A 22486-nucleotide genomic window follows, 5' to 3' on the forward strand; every position below is an offset into this window, starting at 1 on the left:
AAAAAAAGAGAGAGATACCTTGGAGGGTGGCAAATAAATCCCCAAGTCAAGACTGAAGTGTGTCAGAAAGAGCAAAACATCCAGCAAAAGTTGTGCTAGATGAACTTAGTCCGTGATTCTGCTCCTTCCTCCAGTAATCTTCCACTTCCTAAAAAAGTATACTAAGCAAATTGAAGAATGCTCCAATATCAAGAGAATTATGATGTATAGAAAGGCGTAAGAGTTGACACTAATAGTAAGGACAGTATTAAAATTGTTGTCTTTGTCGTCTGCTGTTTGGTAGGCCAGCCATCATAGTCTGAGCATGGTAATTAATTGTATGACTGAAGACAGATCAAGTGCTCAATCACTGAGTTGCAAACAAAGATTAAATTCCACCATAATGAAAATGCTGACAAATAAAAAGGTAGGAGATGGGAGAGTATGCAAACCAAGCTTAAACACAGAGGAGGTGTTGGTGACGTGCGACTTGTTGAGTAAAGAAATTCACAGCAGTGATACACACTGAGGAGAAATAAGTACAAGTTCTGGTAAATCAAATTTACGTCCTTAAGAATGATAGGGATGAAGATGAAGGAAGGAAACGGGGAGATTTTAAAATTTGTTCAGAGGTAAATGTAGAAATTAATGCTAGTAAGAAATACAAATCAAATATAAATTTAAGAAACTCAAGGATTACCTTTAGAGAGTAAGACACTTTAGTTAGAATGCCTGTGTGACTGAAGTAAAAGTGGTGACACAAACATATTTAAAAAATAACACACTTTCTTGAATTATTACACCTCATAAAATATTTGCTACCTAATTTTGCACTTGATTAATGTCAATGAAAAAAATGAATTTTTCTTCTAGTATAGGCTAGGGTTCTTCTTTTTGCATGTCTCTCTTTACAGGGCTGGGCACATAGTAGGTACTTAATAAACAATCATCCTTATTGCTTGTAAATTAGAATCTTTTCAGGGAATTTAAGTGTTTATTTTGTCTTAAACATCAACTAAGAGTGTTTACATTTATACCCATTCCACTCCATGTAAACATTTTAAGGTCAATTTTATTTATACTACATTTCAATAAGAAATCATTTATAAGGTGGGCATTTATTTTTCCTATTGATAATTTTAGTTGGTAGGCCAAATGGTTTTTCCATACATTTTGGGATTTTACTATTGTGTACACATGTAACATATAGTATTTTCATGTAACAGGTAATTTATTATATAAAATTTATTATATATATGTAATTTGGACTATATCAAATGATTTTTAAAGGATGAGAGAATAAATAAGCTTTATTTAAATAAAAGTCTTAACACCTTTTCATATTGAGGTCAATGTCAAAGCACACTGCTTATTTACTAGAAATTGAATGTTTCTATTCATCTATGTTTCTTTGAATTTTCTGTACTTATTTCTTTTCTTTGCACAACTTGATGATAAACAACGAAACTCTTTCTATGATCCTCACCATCTGGAATAGCCTTTTGCTGTTTTTTCTTACTTCATTAACTGATATCTTTTAAAAAAAATCACTTTCAGTCTTTGATTTAGTTTCTTCCCTCTGTTTCCTTCTGTTTCTCTCTGTTTCTCTATCCTCCTCTCTCATCAAAATTTGATATTTTCTCACATTTTAATTTTCGAGTAGTCCCATCACTTCTCCACCTAAAAGATCAGAAAATATTCACATTGTCATCCTACAAGTTATACTAAAATTGAAAGACACCGTAAGTGGTTCAAATGACTGAGCTTATTACAAGGTATAAGGAACAAATAAACTGGAGCCCAACTTATTATAATAAAAGCAGAATTATATTTATCAATCTAGATTGTAGTCTTACAGTTCATAAACTCACTCACATAATTCCTATTATTTCTAGTATTCTATGTGTAGAAAAATAGGGATGATAATTTATCCAACAGAGCTTCAACATTGTTAAGCATAATTGGCTGTAGCTTTGTGCAGAGCAATGTAATAATAATAATAATAACAACAATGCTGACATATACTGAACTCTTATTTTGTGCTAGGCACTGTTCTAAATACTACACAAATGTTAGCTCATATGATAATCACAAAATGTCTTATGAATTTGGTACCACTACTATCTCCGTATTTCAGACAAGGGAACAAAAATACAGAAAGTCTAGGCCGGGGGCGGTGGCTCATGCCTGTAATCCCAGCACGTTGGAAGGCCAAGGCTGGTGGATCACGAGGTCAGGAGATCGAGACCATCCTAGCCAACACGGTGAAACCCTGTCTCTATTAAAAATTCAAAAAGTTGGCCGGGCGCAGTGGCTCAAGCCTGTAATCCCAGCACTTTGGGAGGCCGAGACGGGCGGATCACGAGGTCAGGAGATCGAGACCATCCTGGCTAACACGGTGAAACCCCGTCTCTACTAAAAAAATACAAAAAATTAGCCGGGCGAGATGGCGGGTGCCTGTAGTCCTAGCTACTTGGGAGGCTGAGGCGAGAGAATGGCGTAAACCCAGGAGGCGGAGCTTGCAGTGAGCTGAGATCCGGCCACTGCACTCCAGCCTGGGCGACAGAGCGAGACTCTGTCTCAAAAAAAAAAAAAAAAAAAAATTCAAAAAGTCGGCCGTGGTGGCGGGCACCTGTAGTCCCAGCTACTCGGGAGGCTGAGGCGGGAGAATGGTGTGAACCCGAGAGGTAGAACTTGCAGTGAGCTGAGATCATGCCACTGCACTCCAGCCTGGGTGACAGAGTGAGACTCCGTCTCAAAAACAAATAATAAATAATAAATAAATAAATAAATAATAAATAAAAAAAATACAGAAAGTCTAAATGAATTTGTCCTGGATCATATTGCTAGTAAAGTGATAGTGCAGGGATTCAAAGCCATTATCTGAATCCGGAGTTTGTACTCTCATTCTTCTGTATACCTCTCTAATATATTAGGTCTTGGGCATTTAAGAATTAAAGCATAAATATACAGACCATACATTCAGTGGATTCAGAAATATATATTGGTTTATTCCACAAGTAATTCTGGTTGCTTGCTCTGTATCTGGAACTTTGCTCAGTTTGAAGGGAACAACTAAGAAAAGACAGTCATGTTTCCTGCTCTTGTTCCAATAGGGTGAGACAGACAAAAACAACACAAAGCAGAAAATTTTCGTACATTGTGAAAGATATAAAAAAGGAACAGAAGAAATGAATTAGGTGAAGAGGATGGACAAAGGAATGTCAGACCCGGGGAAGAAAAAGGGAGAGAATATTACATGTGTCAAGAAAAGGAAACCTTGTGTTTTTATAGATGGAAGCCCTGAAAAGAACACTCTGTGGCCAGGGCATAATAGAAAAAGGAGGGACAGTAACCCGAGATAAGGTTGAAGAAGCAGGCAGGGAGTAAACCAAATTTTATTCTAAATGTGATGGGACATCATTGAAGGATTTTAAGCAGGGCAGAGATGTGATACATGCTTTATTATTACCTAGAGTTGCTGGATGGAGAATGAATTGACAAGAAAGACATTTGGGAAGGCTAGTTAGGGACAGAAGCTTAGGCAAGAGGTAACGGCAGCGATCAGAGCAGAAACAGAAAACAAAATGGAAATGCTCAACATATGTTTTTGTCATAAAATTAAAAGCATTTACTGATGATTATATGCAAAAAGCAAGAAAAAGAGAAGATTGAAACATGATTGCTTAGGCTTCCAGTTTGAGTAACTGGATAAATACTACTAGAATTCACAGATCATTAGGATAACTAATTTATACAGATAATTAAGATTGGGGTGAAACGCTTTTTCTATTTGCATATTTTGTACGGAGATATTGAGATACCCAAAGATATGTTAATTCATGGTTGGACATACGTATGGAATTTAGATTAGAAATATGGACTAGAAATGAAAGCACGTAAATGATATTTAATGCCATGGGGATACACATAAGAGAGAGAGGAGAAAAGGAAGAGAGGAGGACCCTAAATGAAACCTTAAATAATATTTAATTTAGAGGTTGGGTTCCGATGCACAGCTTTCAGCTGAAGACTTATCTCACTTTCTCACTAAGGAAAGGATGGATTCCAAGTAATTTTCTAATTATATTTTTCCAGCAGTGGCTGTACACATAGGGTCTTATAGCCTCTCCTTGGATGGCAAATTACAGCCTACCTGAGGATTTCAGGCACCTCGGAGTTCATGCTCTGCTCTAGCAGAGTGACAATGTTAGTTTAATCTTTGGAAAGTCGGTACTCATCTCTGGTGACTACAGAAGGACTGACATAATGATATCACATATATGTTCATTCTTTTCATGGCTTGTATTACTTTCCTTCCAGTAGTAGTGACATGAAATAGAGGCAATTGTTGAGACGTGTTTTTAAGTCTGTATAATTTTCAGCTAGTCTGAAGTCCTGGCTGAAACTTTGATGTTGAATATCTTTAAACCCAGAAAAAGAAATCCACACTGGGTCAAACAAACAAACAAACAAACAAATCACTGACACTTTAAAGCTTCAAGCTGTTTTAAGCTGCTTCAATACTCTTTCAGGACAAATTGTTTTGTTGTTGTTGTTGTTTTGGGAAAACCAAATAAATAGACCTATTTTGCTATGCAGTGTAAAGCAAAGACTCTCTTATGACATGGAAATATTTGAGATGCTCTGGTTCAGGAAATTAAAACTGCTTGGGGGATAACAATAAAAGCTTGTCTGTTAAAAATAGAGTTGCATTTCTGCAAACATGTTTGATTTGGGAAAGTCATGTGTTTTACTAAGTGTGATAATAAGGACAAAAGAAAGCAGGATAATATTGTTCCCCATTTAAGTCCTTTGAAAGGGTTGGATCTCTTCTTGTTAGAGGGGTGAGAACCTAAAGTTAACAGATCCACATTCATGAAAAGTAGCATTATTACAGTGCTTTGGCTACAAGAAGATCTAAATTCAGGTGATCAAGATTTGCATAGTATTTTGTGTGTGCTCGTTCACTGGAACCAGCAGGATTAGCTGCTACTTGGACTGGCATCCTCTTACCATTATATATTCTCACTGGTTATTTTTGTACATTATATAACTATTGATTTCAATTTACTTATTTGTTGCCTGCCAGCTTACCCAACTCAATAGGTTTTTAGTAGATTATCTGTTTTTCCATGCTTTCACAAACACAAAATAATGACAATTTTTATTTCTAGTTTAATTGCTTCTTCTTTTAATTTTCAGACTACAATGTAGATTTTTAATTTAATTTTTAGTAAATTAGAATGGTGAAAAAATATTATTTTAGATAATTTTATTGTGATAATATGTTTGTTGATGTGGGGGGAAAATAAAAATGACTCTGAACTTTTAAATCAGATTAGTGGTAGTCTAATTCACAGTAAGCAGTCCACATTAAAATCTATTGCATCCCATTCATCGATTGAATGGTTAGGAAAAGGAAAATAATCCAGTTAATCATTTGTGAAGCATTCTAATAAGGTAGTCTCAAGGGAAATTGCCAGGTATTTAAATTTTCTATAATATATCTATGAGATAACTAAACCATATCTACATGTCTACGTACTTTAAAATAATTTTCTATAATTGTGTCCTGTATGTATACATATACATATATATACATCTATGTGTGTGTATATATATATGGGGGGGATTGAGTTTAGCATATATATGTGCTTCAGTTCTTTTATTGTTGAATAATTCCAAGCGTAGATGTACCACATTTTATTCATCCACTTATCAGCTGACTGACATTTGGGCTATTTCTTCTTTTGGCTATTACAAATAAAGCTGCTATGAACATTTGTTGAACATTTGTGTATGTGTGGAGGTACGTTTTCATTTCTCTTGGATGCCTATTTACCAGCAGAAATGCTAGGTCACCTGGTAACTCTATGTTTAACATTTTATAAAACTGACAGACTGTTTTACAGAGACGCTGTTGCATTTTACATGTCCACCATCAATATATATTGGTTCAAATTTTTCCACATCTTTGTGAAAACTTCTTATTGTTGTAGTCATCATAATGAATATCAAGTGTGATTATGATTTGCAGTACTTTGATGTCTAATAGTGTTGAACATTTTTTATGTGTTTATCAGTCATTTGTGTATCTTCTTTGGAGAATATTTATTCAAATTATTTGCTCATTGTTGAATTGGATTAGTTGTTGTTTTATTGTTGAGTATATAAAGCATTCATTATGTATTCAAGATACAAGGTCATTATCACATATGTGATTTGCAAATATTGTCTCCCATTCTGTCAGTTGGCTTTTTGTCTTCTGAAGTATGAAAGTTTTTCATTTTGATGAAACCTAACATCTGTTTTTTTTTTTCTCATTTGTATTTTTTGTGTCATGTTTATGAAAGTTTTGCTTAACTCAAAGTTATGACGATTTCCTCCTATTTTTTATCAAGAGTTTCATCATCTATCATCTACATTTAGGTTTAAAGTATATTTTTGGTTCTATACGTGTGTGTGTGTGTGTGTGTGTGCGCGCTATGAAGAAGGAATCAAATATCATTCTTTTGCATGTGGCTATGCAATTGTTGGGAGCGCTATATATCTGAGAGAATGTATTTTCTCATTGGACTTTTCTGGTACATGTAGCTATGTCTATTCTTATGATAAAATCAAACTCTCTTGATTACTGTAAACTTCATACCAAGGTTGAAATCAGGAAGTGTGAGCCACTAACGTTGTTTTATTTCTTTCAAGATTCTTTTGGCTGTTCTGGGTCCCTTGTTTTTCCATATGCATTTTAAGGTCAGCTTGTCAATTTCTGGGAAAAAAAAGCTGGAATTTCTATACATTAAATCTGTAGATCTATTTAGATAGTGTTGTCATCTTCATAATATGAGGCCTTCCATTCCATGAACATTGTTATCTTTCCATTTGTTTAAATCCTTAGTTTCTTTCAATGATGCACTGTAGCTTGGGTGTATATGTTTTAACATTTAAAATTATTTTGCTAAACTTCTAAGTTCTATATTTTAAAATTCTATTATAAATTAAATTGTTTTCTTAATTTCATTTTTGGATTGTTAATTGCTCTTATATAGAATACAACTGATTTTTTTGTATGTTGCTTTTGTAACCTGCAACCTGACTATACATTTCTATTAAATTATTTAAGATTTTGTATATACCAGTACTTTCCATCTGCAAATAGTGATAGTGTTACTTCTTTCTTTCCAATCTGGATGCCATTTATTTCTCTCTCTCTCTCCCTCTCTCTCTCTCTCTCTCTCTCTCTCTCTGTTTCTCTCTCTCTCCCTCCCTCCCTCCCTCTCTCCCTGTCTCTCTCTCTCTCTCTGACTGTCCCCCACCCCCAATTATCTTTGCTAGAATCTCCGATTTTATTCAACATTAGTTGAATAAAGGGAACAGTGGACATGCTTGCTTTGGTCCTCATCTTTGAGGGAAAACATTCATTTTCTCACCACTAAATGTAATATGAGCCTTGGGTTTTTATATTCCTTTTATCAAGTTGAGGAAGTTCTATTGCTAGTTTGTTGAATATTTTTATAATGAAAGGTTATTGAATTTTGTCAAATAAACCTGTCATTCAACCATGTCAAATTATTGTCTTATTGCAATGATAGAGACTATATACTAGAAAAACTATGGCAAATCTCACAAAAAAGGAAGAAAGAAAAAAGGAAGGAAGGAAGGAAGGAAGGGAGGGAGCAAAGAAAGGCAGGCAGGCAGGCAGAAAGGAAGGAGAGAGAGAGAGGAAGGAAGGAAGGAAGGAAGGAAGGAAGGAAGGAAGGAAGGAAAAGAAAGAGAAAAAAAGAAGGAAGGAAGGGGAAAGAAAGAAAGAAAGAGAGAGAGATAAAAGAAATAATAAAAAGGAAAGGAAAGGAAAGGAAAAAGAAAAGGAGGAAAAGAAACAGAATTTTTATAGTATTTTTTCAGACAGTAGAATTTAGACACAATTTCAGTGAAGTAGTGTTTTGTTAGAGCACAGTTATGTGTACTATTTGCAAAGAGTTCAACATCAGATCTGGATAGTGAGGTAAACCTAGGATCCTCTTTCCTTGGAAACTTCACAGTTAATATAGATGTGGAATATTTTGTGAAGAAACTTCTTAATTTAGGTTCTTTACCTGGGCTGGAAATCAAGACTGCTTCTCTGTGTCAAAGTAACTTAGATCCTCCAAACAAGATTTGGATGCTTTCTACTAATGATATAATTTCAAACAACAAACTGCCACTCTGTGACTTTGGAGAACAAGCCAGTACGTAAGAAAGTAGTACACAATCAACGAGGACTTCATTATGATGCTTTATAGTTGTAGCATGTCTTTGAGATAAATATTATTTCCTGCTAACTTTGTGTATTAGTCTGTTCTCATGCTGCTGATAAAGACATACCCAAGACTGGGTAATTTATAAAGAAAAGGAAGTTCAACGGACTCACAGTTCCACATGACTGGGGAGGCCTCACAATCATGGTGGAAGGTGAAAGAACAGCAAAGGCACATCTTACATGGTGACAGGCAAGAGAATGTGTGCAGTGGAACTGCTCTTTATAAAATCATTATATTTTGTGAGACTTATTCACTATCACAGGAACAGCATGGAAAAACCTGCCCCTGTGATTCAATTATCCCCCACTGGGTCCCTCCTACAACACATGGGGATTGTGGGAGCTACAGTTCAAGATGAGATTTGGGTGAGGACCCATCCAAACCACTTCGCAACTGAATTTATCTGTGAATTTATCTGTTATCCTAGCCAGATGAATAACAGTGTTTAATGGACGTGGCTCCCTATGAATACTATCCTTCACTGCCTTTCCCATTTGGTAAGATCTTATGCTGCCTTTAAGACAATGTTCAGCCAAGAAGGGGCATTGCTGTTCCTCAGTGGTGATGAGATGAAAGTATGTTCTCTATGAACTGCAGTCCTTTGGGTAACTGTAAGAGGAGTGGTTTATTTCTCTGTCAAGCTACCAGAATCAATTTCCCAATCATGGCTATGGAAACTAGAATCCAGGAAATAGGATACAACCACGGTTCTGAGTTACCTGCCTGGCTTGTACTTTTTGATGTGCTGACCTCCCCTTCTTTCTTCTGCAAAAACATGTCGGGACCTGACTCATGCTTAGCCAAACCCAATTCCCTGCTCAAAAGTGGGTAAAAGGGAAGAAAACTCTTTTTTTTTTCTTTTTCTCTTGGCAAGTGCATGAGGTAAGGCGATGGAATTTTTACTGATTTTGCATTATATTTCACACACATATATATGTGTGTGTGTGTGTACGTATATATGTGTGTGTGTGTGTGTGTGTGTATGTATATTGCTGGGGTGAAAAGTATGGAGCTGCTGAAACAGCACTATTATAGATATTTTCTTAATTACGTCTATTCTGCATCTTCGTAGATGTAGGTGCTACATCCTTGAGTTCCAAGAATTTAGCTTTGTATTGATTTACTCTGCTCAATATTTCAGGTCTGGTTGGGTAGATAGACATTTTATTTTATTTTCAAGCTACATAATTGCCTTCGAGGATCAGTAATTCCAAGTCCTATTCTGGCTGTTCAACTGTTTTAGGAATCTCAACGTTCAAACACAGATGTGTGTGCACACGTACACATACACATGCCACATGTCCCCTCACTGTCGATAAATCATCACAAATTGAGAAATATGTCTTATCTCAACTAGAATATTTCACTAATTTTAACTGGTTTTTTGTTAATAAAATTTATTAATTTTTGTTGATTTGTTAACTTTTGTTAATTGTTAATAAAAATATATTTTATAAGGATCTAAACATCTTTTTTAGAAAGAAGTACATTACTAAAATATTTGAAAATGTAGCAAGAGATAATTATTAACTGTAATTTCTGGTTATAATCTATTACAAAAATAAAGTAAAACAGATTATACCTGGATATTGAGATGTATTTTGTTCTCTAGTAACTCTGGAATTATGTTAACAATAGAAAAGAAGCATCTGCCACGTCTCAATGGTGATACCAAGTGTTTTCTTCCTGAATTGACAAAAGAAAGTTACCAAGAGGAATATATGTCATAGTTACTGGAAGAGAAGGTGTAGAATGAGGATGGATTAATTATTCTATTTGCTTACATTTTTTCAGAGCTATGCGTTTCTCATTTTATTTGTGAATGATGAAAGGCGTATAATACTACAGATACTACTAATAGAGTTAACTGTATTTCTGAAATGATTTGGAAATTTAAAAAACACACTGGCAAATGTGATTTATTACTGATTTAAACATTCTTAACCGTGATCAACTTTTCATCCACTCACTCCAAATAGGAGCACTATATGCATCACATAAAATTAGCTTAACTGATTTTACAGTGACTGTGTTTTATAATTTTTCTTCCACCATCTGTAGGCTACATTTTCATATTAATAACCCCATTAATACGTTGTAGACTGCTTTGTTGACTGTGTGAGGGGAGACTATCCTGTGGTATATTACTAAGTATACGATTCTCCTAGAGTCAAACAAGTTGAGACTAATGAATCATTCCTTTGGTTTCAGGTTGGTTTAGATTGAGGTTAAGTAATAAGCATTGTAAACCCATATCCAAGTAGTGGTGCTACTAAGCATATAGGCTTTTGTAATCAGATGAATGGGAGGGGAGTAAAAGTTTTGTGTTAATATTATCAGCCCTGTGACTATACGTTTCAGCTTTCTTCTTGGGAAATAGAAAATTATGACATAAGCTTCACAGAATAGATTTATACATAAAATAAAACGATGTATGGAAAGCAGTTTGCATCATTTCTAGCATGTGGTAACTAAAAATGATAGCCATTAATTGCATTATTATTGGATATTTCATGTTGCATGTAAAAAAGAAACAAATAACAAAAAAAAAAATGAAAAATGTTGTTCAAAAGCTTTAATTATTGTTTCGCCCTCCCGCAAAATCCTATTGATCCCCCTAAACTAAGTATTAACTCATCTTAAACCTGGAAACAGCTCTTTTCAGATACCTGTTTTTATGGCAGCTGAATAATTCCTTTTAGTGACTCTTGGAGAGGAAAACAGGGGAAATGCTCTGTCTTAATAATGTTAATTTATTGGTATGACTGCAAAAGGTGTATATATTCTTTGTTAAATTGAACATGCTCAGAATAATAATTCTGAGGAAAACAAATAACATGTAGGAAAAGTGTAATAATTTGATTACACTTAAAGATGCACTCAAAGCATGTCTATGAAAAATAAAACAACTACTTTATGTTACCCTAGAGATTGGGAATGCAATTTTAAGAAATAATTACTTTTGTTTTTCACCTTGTCACTTTTATGTGTTAGGATCCGTGTATTACCATTTATCTTTGTCTGACATTTAAAGCGTGCTTTAGCTGGCAATTAATTTCTTTTTCTCTTGTTTTGTTTTTTATCTCACTAGTTGAATAGAAGCAAATAAATTGCCACATTAACCTATTAAAACAATATCTACCATTGTTTGATAGTTTCAAGTAAGGAGTTAGATTTTAGATTTCTCATACTGTTGTAGTTTTCCATGTGTTTGCTTTTCCTGGACATCTCCAGATCTATAGTATCAAGGGAATACTCATGATGATTGTACCAAAGTGATATTGCTGACATAAGATTTTCAAAAGCATCTCTAAATTGTTACACATTGGATACTTTTGAAAATTGATTAAGATACAGGAAAGATAGAGGGCCACCATTTTCCAATATGAAAGACAATAATTTAATTTTCTTTTATTTATGGGTATATTGTCTATAATGACATTTTTGCAAAAATTGCTCTCATTATATATGTATAATCAGCTATCAATTGTAAGTATCACAGTGACTACATTTTTATTTAGGAGATTTTGTGGAGAAGTGGTTGATGAAATAACAGCTATACATGTATATCTTAATGCTTTTTCTGTCCAGAAGTCATTTTTAAAAAAATAAAAAATATATATTTTTTCTTTTTCTTCCCCCACTAGATGTGGGTTCTGTGGAAGGACTTGCCTATCACAGAGCCTGGGATACACTGTACTGGACAAGCTCCACCACCTCATCCATCACCAGACACACTGTGGACCAGACTCGACCTGGAGCATTTGACAGGGAAGCTGTCATCACCATGTCAGAGGATGACCACCCACATGTGCTAGCCTTGGATGAATGTCAAAAGTAAGAAACAGTGTAGTTTTATCTCTTCATTATAGTTATAAGTCAAAAGAATATCAGAGTTCTGTTAATTTTAAGAAGAATTAATTCTAAAATAAAGTTTTTCTTTGAAGTTTTATTTTCACAATTCATAAAACTTTTTTTTATGTAAGAGCATCATAAATGTGAAAAATTAAAATCTGGACCCTTTAAACGCCGGGCTTCATCTCTCTGAGAGATCCAGTAAAAACAAATTTAAATAATTAAAGGCAAAATGGAAAGAGACAATACTATGCTGGAAAAGGCCTATGAAGAAGACATTAATGCATAGCCGATTGGAATCATAAATTTAAAAAAATTAGCATACACGGAAGACTAAGAGTTTTCTTTTCTTTTCTTTTCTTTTTTTTTTTTCATTTTAATCAAGTAATTATAGCATCCGGAGATCTCCCAAATTGAAATACAAAAGAAAGCAAACTGCAACAATACAAAAATATTTGTGTGCAGCTGTCTTTTCAACACTAGGTACTTGATAATAGTCTAAGTGTTCTACAGCTGTTTGATGATATATTGTACAGACAGCTAAAATAATGTTTGTAAAAAAATCACGACAAAAGGAAATATTCTGGATATAAAATATACTCAGTGAGTAAAAACAAAGAAAAAAAATGGTGTCTTGGGAGATGTCTTAAAGCAGTTACAAAAAACAAACAAACAAACAAACAAAAAAACACCTGAAGAACAAAGCACAGGTAAGGGACAAAGAATATCTATCTATGAACTTTCATTCTCATATACAATATGGTAAAGTTGTTTGTTAACTATAAGAAAATGCTTTTTATTTTTAAATGAAACAAGTAAACAAAAATCAGACCAATCTGGCCTTCCTTGAGCAAAACTAGAAGAGTTCTTTTTAGGTGTGATTTAAAAAGAAAAAAAAAAAAAAAAGGTTGAAGAAAGAAAAGCAATGACAGATAATCACTGACCCTGACCACTTATCAGAAGAAAGGACTAAGTAACATGAATTGGTCAGTGTGAAAATAGCTGTAAATCTGAACCCTTTTGTAGAGCTAAAACTGAGGTCAGATTTAATTCACTTAATTGAACATCATCTTATATATGAAAATTCTTAAGGTTGAGCAATGCAATGACTCATTATGGAGCTGGGGAGACTGCTCCCACCACTGTCCTATCAGGATATAGTTTGCTAGCTCAGCTGCATTTTTCTCAACACATCACCAAAAGAATCTCAGGACAGTAATAAATGTCACACAGTAGGAATAAAAGAGTTGGGCAAAGGAATTTATAAGTCAGTTTTGAAATAAAAATAAAGCAGTCACTCATGATATTATATATGATGAGTTTTAATTAGTAAGTGCTTTATCCTGTAATTATTTATTACATAGGCTAACATTTACATTTTTCACCTTGCATATGGTGAACTGTAAATTAACATTAAACATATAAAAATTTCAATTTGATAATTATTTGTAATTAAAGTATGAAAAGGCAATTTATCATATATGTAAATGACACCTTCAAAACACCATTGTATGTTAATCGATTAACAGATATTTTAAAATAAAATCCTAAATTGCAAATCAAAGTTAGGCTCTCTAAGTTTAAAATTTGGCTCAGTTACTAATTATTTGTGAAAACTTTAATTACTTAAGCTCTCTGGATCGTTCTGTTTTCTCACCTGTGAAATGAAGTGGGGAGGGTGGAATGAAAGGAACACTCCTAACACCTCTAAAATTCTCTTGTTATAAAATCTACAATCTAGGAAAATAGTGTAAATAAATTGTGGGTTTAATACTTTACATTCTATGCATAACTTTTAAAATGTTTTAATTCACTATTTTTTATATTAAATATCACAATTTATAAGTAAAATTACCAACAATGAAAATTGAATACAAAGATTTTTGTTGTGAATTTGACAATTATTTGGTAATTTTGGTAATAAGTGTCACAAAATACTCCAAACCACCTGCTGAATAACTTTGTTGGCTGTAATGCTAAACTACCTTTAAATGATTATACCTGGGAATCCATAGAGAATAGACACTATGCTGAAGAATTTAAGAGTCACCCCTAGAGTTTTAGAAATGATATTGTAATTTATAGAAAAATCACACTAAGAGAGAAAAAAAGAAATGTAAAAAACAGGAGTTTAGTAATTTCCTTTCTCCAAAACAAATACAAAAGAGAATGCAGAATTTAAAAAGGAAAATTGGAAGGTGAAGAAGATTTTTATTTTCATCAATTGAAACAGATAAGTATACTTAGGATAAGAATGATTATACTGGATCAGCTGAAATGTGGTAATAAGTTAGAGTATATTTGCAGTTTGTGGAAAACAAACTTAAGATCACTGTTTTGTTCTTGATTAAAGTAAATCCTCATGCATCTAACAGTTTAACTAAATTATTTGAAGGAATATCCAGGAAATCATTTTTTAGAAGTAGGTTCTAGGTTTCATTTAAGAACCCAGGTAAAATTAACATACAAATATCATATACACATCTCCTTTTATTACCTAGACTTTGTTAAAGGTCATAGAATATGAAGTAAATAATTCTGCTTCTTTTTAAATAGCTTGGTATTGACATGTTTCTATTAGTATTTTTACTCTTGATGAGAAGTTTGATTTATAGTTACAATGTTCATTTTCATTAGTTTAATGTTTTGGACCAACTGGAATGAACAACATCCGAGTATCATGAGATCTACTCTGACTGGGAAGAATGCTCAAGTGGTGGTCAGTACAGACATACTCACTCCAAATGGACTCACTATCGACTACCGTGCAGAGAAGTTGTATTTCTCAGATGGCAGTCTAGGAAAAATTGAAAGGTGTGAATATGATGGATCCCAGAGACATGTAAGTTAATGAAGAATTTCTTGGTTATAGAGTTATGCAATGATATATTTAAAACACATATGACTTATACTTTCCTAAAATGTTCATATCAGGGAATTTCAAAATAGCCTATTGATTGAAACAATCCAGTTGAATAACTAATCTATCACAAAAGAAAATTGTGCACAGTATTTTGAAAACTTCTTTCAAATGTATTTGCTACCATAGAGACAGCTCAACCCATAAAGTTTTTCTGGAGCAGCAATAACTAATTTCCTTGTAGTTATTAATTGAACTGGAATGGTTAGAGTGATTTGAATATGCTTCTTTGTTATGTATAGCTTTTAAAAATGTGAAATACAATTGATTAGTTGTCCCAGGATAAAAGAAAATTAGAAAAGAAAGAAATGATCCTCTGTGTTTGTATCCTTAAAGCAATCTAAGAAGATCTGAAGAGAGGAGAATGAGTCAAGTCTACTCTAATCACTGGACTCTCTTTTCTCTGGGTTCAAAATGAAATGTTAGTGGAAGAGTTGCTATGCTACCCCTTGAGAGCACTTACAGCAGGTATTTAGGGCCTGAAGAATGGTGAGATGCTAGGACGCCCCTTTGTCCTGTGAGGAGTAGCCTTGGCAACAGGGAAGCTCAGTGGTTAGATCTGCGTGGCTATACCACTAGAGAAATCTGGACCCATGTCTCTACCACTATACAGGCCTGAAGGACAAAATGATCCTCAGGCTCCTCACGCCTCCACTGCATTGAAGAAGGTCTAGAATGTAATGCATTTTTTTTCTTAAAGGGCCGGATAGTAAATATTTGAAGCCTCATGGACCATATGATCTCTATTACAACTACAGTGTTTCATGGCACTAATGCAGACATAGCGAATATGTAAATAAATAGGCCTGACAGTATTCGAATAAAGTTTTATTTACAGAAACAGACAACAATCAGCAAATTCTATATGTATAGAACAAATTCTATATGGCTAAGCACACTGTTTAATTCAGTTGAAGATTGAATTGACCTTAGGCAAATTATTTTACCTTTATAAACTTTAGTTTTCTGATATGCAAATTCTCTTTCAGGGCAATTATGAAGATTATAGTGCAAAAGTATATGACTCAGAATACAGCATAGAAATTCTAAATAAACCTAGTATATAATGCTTTTGAAGAGACAGGTAAATCATTGTCCTGAATGTGCTGTTATTTTTTATTCTGTCATGATACTAAAAAAAAAATGAGTTTATGACTCTTTATTCTCCTCAATGATTTTTGTTTATACCTATTTTGCACTTCCCCACCCATTTATTCTTATCTATGGTAATTACAGCTACAGTAAGTGGTCCAGTAATAAGATACCACTAATGTAATTTAAAGGATTTGTTCTGACATTTAACATATGTGCTTTGTTTAATTGCAACTCATCATTTTCCATCCCTGCCCAAGGAAGGATGATTTCTGACTGGGCCCCAAAGTTAGAAAAGTATTTCAAAGTCTACTGTATTCTTACATGCATTCAGATTACCTCATCTTTATCCTCATATGAATTCAAATTAATTTTTAAAAAGTTAATATTTTTGTTAATAAAATGAGCAATACATTTTTAAAATTCTTTATTTTGTAAAAGTTAATTTAGGGACTATTTATGGACTGTTTTAAAGACTTTGTACAGATTTATTAAGACTTCGGACTGTATCAATTTACTAATCACCCTACTAGCTAAGTCACTGATTGATAATTGTGTTCTAGATACTGTGCTAAGCACTTTATATTTCATGTTTTTATAGCCCTCCCCATGGTAGGCATTATTATGATGATCCCCATTTACAGATGAAGAAAATGAGGCACAAAGAAGTTTAGTGCTTGTTCGGGAACACCTCGCCACGTATGTAGTAGGAAGGTGATTCTATCCCTGGTGATCTCACTTCAGCGCCTGTGCAAACCGTCATGCTAAATTTGAAAACACTTACAAAGGACCCAACTAAGTGTACACAACCTGGCCACTTCCTCATGCCTTGTAATTAGCAATACATTTGTTCTCTCCTTCTTCCTCACATATCTTTAATATGTTACCCATAAACACTTTGCACAGTAAATATTTCAATTCATTACTGAATATGAAACTATGCCTAGTAAAATTTGAAGTTCTGCTGATGTACGTAGTAAACCAAGTAGATTTACTCAACTTGTGAGCACACATCATATTACTTTGATATACATTTTAAGAACCTTAGTAAAATCGACAGGGAAGACAATGGAGAAGAGCATCCAACTCTAAGTGACACATTATCCCCTTTAAAACTGCTCTCTGATAGAGACGTAGAGCTTCTGAGTAATCTTTTTGAAATACTCTTTACATAGGCTTCTCCATTATATCAGGACAAGCTAATCATTTGAAGCTGGGGTCATCAAAGCTCTTTTAAAACAGAAAGATCACTATGTGTCCTCACACCATTGGAAGGACCTTTATTATAGCTTTGTGTCTAAAACTGTTTAATAGATGTTCTGAAGGCTTAGACAGATATTATAGCATCTCTACTCTGGCCTATGTTATATAAGAATTTTCTCTTTGTTTTTAGTATTCTTTTCACTTTCGTGTTTAGATATACCCATTGCTTAGCTGTGTGACAAATGGTGCAATCAGGGAAGGGAAAGTCTAAATACTTATTATTCATCTCAGAAATTAATATTTATGAAATTCATATTCTGTAATTATTAATAAAGACAATTTTACAAAATAAATACTAGAATGAAAGTTGGATATTTATTTACTTCTTTAAAAAATATAGTTTTAAAGCAATGTTAAATTTAATCCTTACATTTGGTATTGACTAATTGCATGAACATTACCAAGTCATTTAAAATCCTTATGCTTTTTTAAAAATGTAATTTTATTTTAGGTTCAGGGGGCCAATGTTCTTGGTTTTGTTTATTACATGGCGTAATGCATAATAGTGAGAATCAAAGCTCTTATGCTTTATAATTAATGTAGATATAAAAACAAATGACAGCTAAAATCAACATAATTGTGATATTCTGTAATTTTGTGGAAATTAGCAGAAATCATTGTTAATTCAAAAAGGTAAAATAAACGTTCTTTGTCCCCATATCTAGTTGAGGAAGTAAAACATGTGCTCAAAGATAGTTAATGATATGAAATTAAATCCGTGACAATTTAATGATAATTCTCAATATTTTAATTCTCAATCTTTCCTTGTTCTGTAAAGCCAAAAATTCATACACAGGCTGTTCTTTTATACAAGGGACCTTTATAAACAGCACCATCATTTAGTGTGCTTGTACCTAGATTTGCCTTGAAATCCAACTGTTACTGTTAGGTAGCCTTGACAAAAACAGATAATCTAACACACGCCAGTGTTCACAGCAACCAGGTGACTTCCACTTACTACGTGAAATGAAAGCATTGTCAATCGTTGTAGTCCATTCAAGCTACTATAACAAAATATTGCTCCTATTTTTTTCACTCCTCATTTTATTCCCTTTGGGCAACCATATGAATATAATCTTTCATATATATGTATATATGTGTGTGTATATATATTCAATTTATATTTTATTTTTAAGTAGATCTGCAAATCAACAGAATAAGTTGCATTTTTATATTTTGGAGTACACTGTGGAAGGCATTGAAGAAATGTGTGACAGGTAAAAACTATAGGTTTAGAAAGAATGCTATTCAGGAAATAGAAAGTATAGTTATGAAGACTGAAGGATTCTATAAAAGACTTAAACTACTCACCAAGAAATATAAGAAGAGATGCAAAACATTGTTCATTGTATAATGTGAAAAAATGCTGAAGCAATGCAATAAAAAGGAGTGCTAGAAAAGTGACAGTTACAGAAGGGAACACTTCTTTTGCATAATTGCATATTTTCTAACTTTGGATAAAGCAGGTGATAGCAGAAGGCAATCTCAAGAGTAGGGAGATCAGATATCCCCAGGGGAGTGAACAGATTAGAAGGAAGCTAGACATCATAATCTGGAATATTAGATACAGGGTATCTTTAATGAGAAAGAAGTAACCTACATTTAAGTTCATTGATTTTAAAGTGTTGGAGAGATTCTTGTAAATTTAGACCTTGTGTGCCCTCGAACGCAGTATGATGCCATGGGTCTTCCAAAGCCTATTTGAAAAGTGTGCCTTCTTTTGAGTATCTATAGGAATTAGACCATAGTCAAGTAAATTTTCAAAACTGTGTTTAAACAAAGTCTGATAGGCTTAGTCATTGAATTACATCTTAAAGCTTTTAATATGCTCATGAACATTATGAATATTCTGAATAGAAAACAGTATGTAGCTTTGTTCTGATCAGAAAACAGATTTTTCGTTGTTTTTTGTTTGTTTGTTTTAATTTTTTAACATGGGCCAGGCATGGTGGCTCATGCCTGTAATCCCAGCACTTTGGGAGGCCGAGGCAGGCGAATCACCTGAGGTTGGGAGTTCGAGACCAGCCTGACCAACATGGTGAAACCCCCTTTCTACTAAAAATACAAAAAATTAGCTGGGCATGGTGGCACGTGCCTGTAGTCCCAGCTACTCGGGAGGCTGAGGCAGGAGAATCGCTTGAACCCAAGAGGTGGAGGTTGCAGTGAGCTGACATCATGTCACTGCACTCCAGCCTGGCAATGGAGCAAGACTCTGTCTCAAAAAAAAAAAAAGAAAAAAAAAATTTAACATGGTGTATCATGGGCATGTGTTTGTAGAGATTTGAAAAATGCTGATACACTATTGACAACTCACTTAGTTTATCACAGAAATATTATATAACCCATTGCTTATCAGTAGACCAGAGAAACAGATCCTTTCAAACAGCAAAAATAAACCAAAATGTGTTTTTTAATGTACATTTTTATCTTTCAATGTTTTAAATCTGAAGTTTAATAAGCCCATTAGTTTCTTCTATCAAACTTAAGTTTTATTATTCTATTTTATCTTAGAGAGTGGTCACAATAAAATACAAGTCCGCACAGTTTAATTTTGACTTGCATTGACAAAGCCCGTTAGTTTCTTCTATCAAACTTAAGTTTTATTATTCTATTTTATCTTAGAGAGTGGTCACAATAAAATACAAGTCCGCACAGTTTAATTTTGACTTGCATTGATAAAAATAATACGATTGGCTGGGTTTTTCTGATTTTAATACCACAGTAACTTATGTGGTGGTTCTACCTAAACCACATTCTTGTACCTTTTAAATATCGAGGAATGCATTCTTTATTCAGTGATATGGAACTGAATGTTTTGGGGAAATTGAGTTATTAAGGCAAAAAAAAAAAAAAATCCAGAAAATAATTCTGTAATGTTTCTTTTTTATTTTTTTCTGTTCTGTATCTATCATCTCTGTTGTTCCAGTAACTAAAACATTAACTGATGTTGACAGGGGCTAAGACAGCATGATTATAACCTATCTCCCTGCAGTTACCCTGTAAGTGTTAATCATTTCGTGGAAAGTATCTGCTACCTGCATGATACAGACCTTTCCAAAAGAGATATTTATGTTCCTAGAAATTGCAATTGCTCATGTTCCTTACCACTGACATTCTTTTAAAAACTTAGTCCAAAATTGTTTTCAGAATATATTCCTGAGAAGAAATCTTAAATCTTATGACTTATCTTTAGAATGAAAAGGATTTTTATGACTAATTTGACCCCTAAATAAACACACTCTGATTACATGAACTCTTTTAAGTAAGAATAGGAGAGCAAGTTAAATAAATAAGCTAGTTTTAATTACAAGAACAATCACAAGGAAATGATATATTTTATCTTTTTATGGCACACACACACACACACACACACACAGTCGAAAGGAAATATTTAGTGCCATAAAATACTGAGACTAGTGCTGCCTTGAGTGATACGATTTTCAAAACTGATGATGAGTTCTTGAAAATGTATACAAAATGAGGTAAAGTCATCTGTCAATTTACATAGAAGTTATGGTCCCTGAAAAATAATAAATGTATATTAAATCTCCTGAAATACTTTTGTATATATGTAAAATGGGATTAAATTCCAGGATCAGGTAATTATAAGTAAGTTTTCACCTTTGAGAATATCTTGTAGGACATTTGAAACCTGGGCAGAGTCTCAGACAAGGCGTTGTACAGAACTGCCCTATGTATTGCAGGGCATCCCGATTCCTGGTTCTTTACTACTAGACCACATAGCTATCAGCCCCACCTTACCCCACTCCTATCAAGCAAAAATATGCTTCCAACATTTTCCAAAGTCATAGAAGGAATGGGACTCCCTTGATTGAGAGCCAATAAGATGGGTAATTGTCTTAAAAAGAGATGTGAAGAAAGTTCTCCTGACAGCAGTGATTTTTCTATTCTGTCTTGCATGCCTCAAATACATGGGATGTTGGGTCTATCGATAGCTGGGTAAATCATACACAAGAAGCAGAGTACCTGACTGTTAGCCTAAGACTTCTCCAAACTTTAATTTTAACAGATCAGCCAATTGAATAAACAGAATTGTATATATCCAGTACCTTTTACATGATGGATGTTGCAATCAAGTATATTATAAAGAAGTCCATTATCTACTAAATTCTGAGAGACTGCTGGAAATCGGATTTTTTTTGTCTTTGACATTTCTCTGAATTCAAGAGGCATCATTCAATATCAGATTATTATGTCCAATATTGATTTCAGTACCTTTTAAGTATTCTTGGGCCTGAATAGACCTTAATAACTTTCTAATTTATTTAAAAATGATCTTTATAACTTTCTAATCTTTAGAACAGTAGGTGACTAAATAGAAATGTGATAAAAGTAAAGAATATGGCAAGTCTATGAATTCTATTAATCCATTAAAGATTATCATGTAAAACATATTTTTCCATGGGGAGATTTAGTATACATTAAGTGATAAGTATAGAGTGAACACTTTAATATGCTGTCTCTCAGGCTAGATGCATAAAAATATTTCTTGAATGAAAGAATGAATGTCATTGTCTTCATGTGCTCTGTTTGCCATAACAAAATACCTTACGGCCGGGCGCGGTGGCTCAGGCCTGTAATCCCAGCACTTTGGGAGGCTGAGACGGGCGGATCACGAGGTCAGGAGATCGAGGCCATCCTGGCTAACACGGTGAAACCCCGTCTCTACTAAAAAATACAAAAAAAAAAAAAAAAAAAAAACTAGCCGGGCGAGGTGGCGAGCGCCTGTAGTTCAAGCTACTGGGGAGGCTGAGGGAGGAGAATGGCGTGAACCCGGGGGTGCGGAGCTTGCAGTGAGCTGAGATCGTGCCACTGCACTCCAGCCTGGGCGACAGAGCAAGACTCCGTCTCAAAAAAAAAAAAAAAAAATACCTTAGACTGGGTGGCTCAAAAAACAGAAATTTACTTTCTCACAGTTCTGGAGGTTGGAATTCTGACATCAGGATGCTGGCGTGGTCAGGATGGCGAAGGCCTCTTTTCCTGGCTTATGGATGATCATCTTCTCACTGTGTCCTCACATGGCCATCCCTTGTATGTGCATGGGGACTGGGTTGGG

General features: G+C 34.0%; 1 protein-coding gene across 1 annotated transcript in view; it reads left to right on the top strand.

Moving 5' to 3' along the window:
- The window catches only part of LOC117095052 (low-density lipoprotein receptor-related protein 1B), a 1687268-nt gene that overhangs the window by 1590565 nt on the left and 74217 nt on the right, over positions 1 to 22486 (top strand). Inside the window, exons 42-43 of the mRNA XM_033231629.1 lie at positions 11927 to 12116; positions 14772 to 14976. Coding sequence (XP_033087520.1) covers positions 11927 to 12116; positions 14772 to 14976 — 395 coding nt within the window. The remainder of the gene's footprint in view (positions 1 to 11926; positions 12117 to 14771; positions 14977 to 22486) is intronic.

The sequence above is a fragment of the Trachypithecus francoisi genome, unplaced genomic scaffold, assembly GCF_009764315.1.
Source record: "Trachypithecus francoisi isolate TF-2019V2 unplaced genomic scaffold, Tfra_2.0 Lachesis_group13, whole genome shotgun sequence".
Taxonomy (NCBI): Eukaryota; Metazoa; Chordata; class Mammalia; order Primates; family Cercopithecidae; genus Trachypithecus; species Trachypithecus francoisi.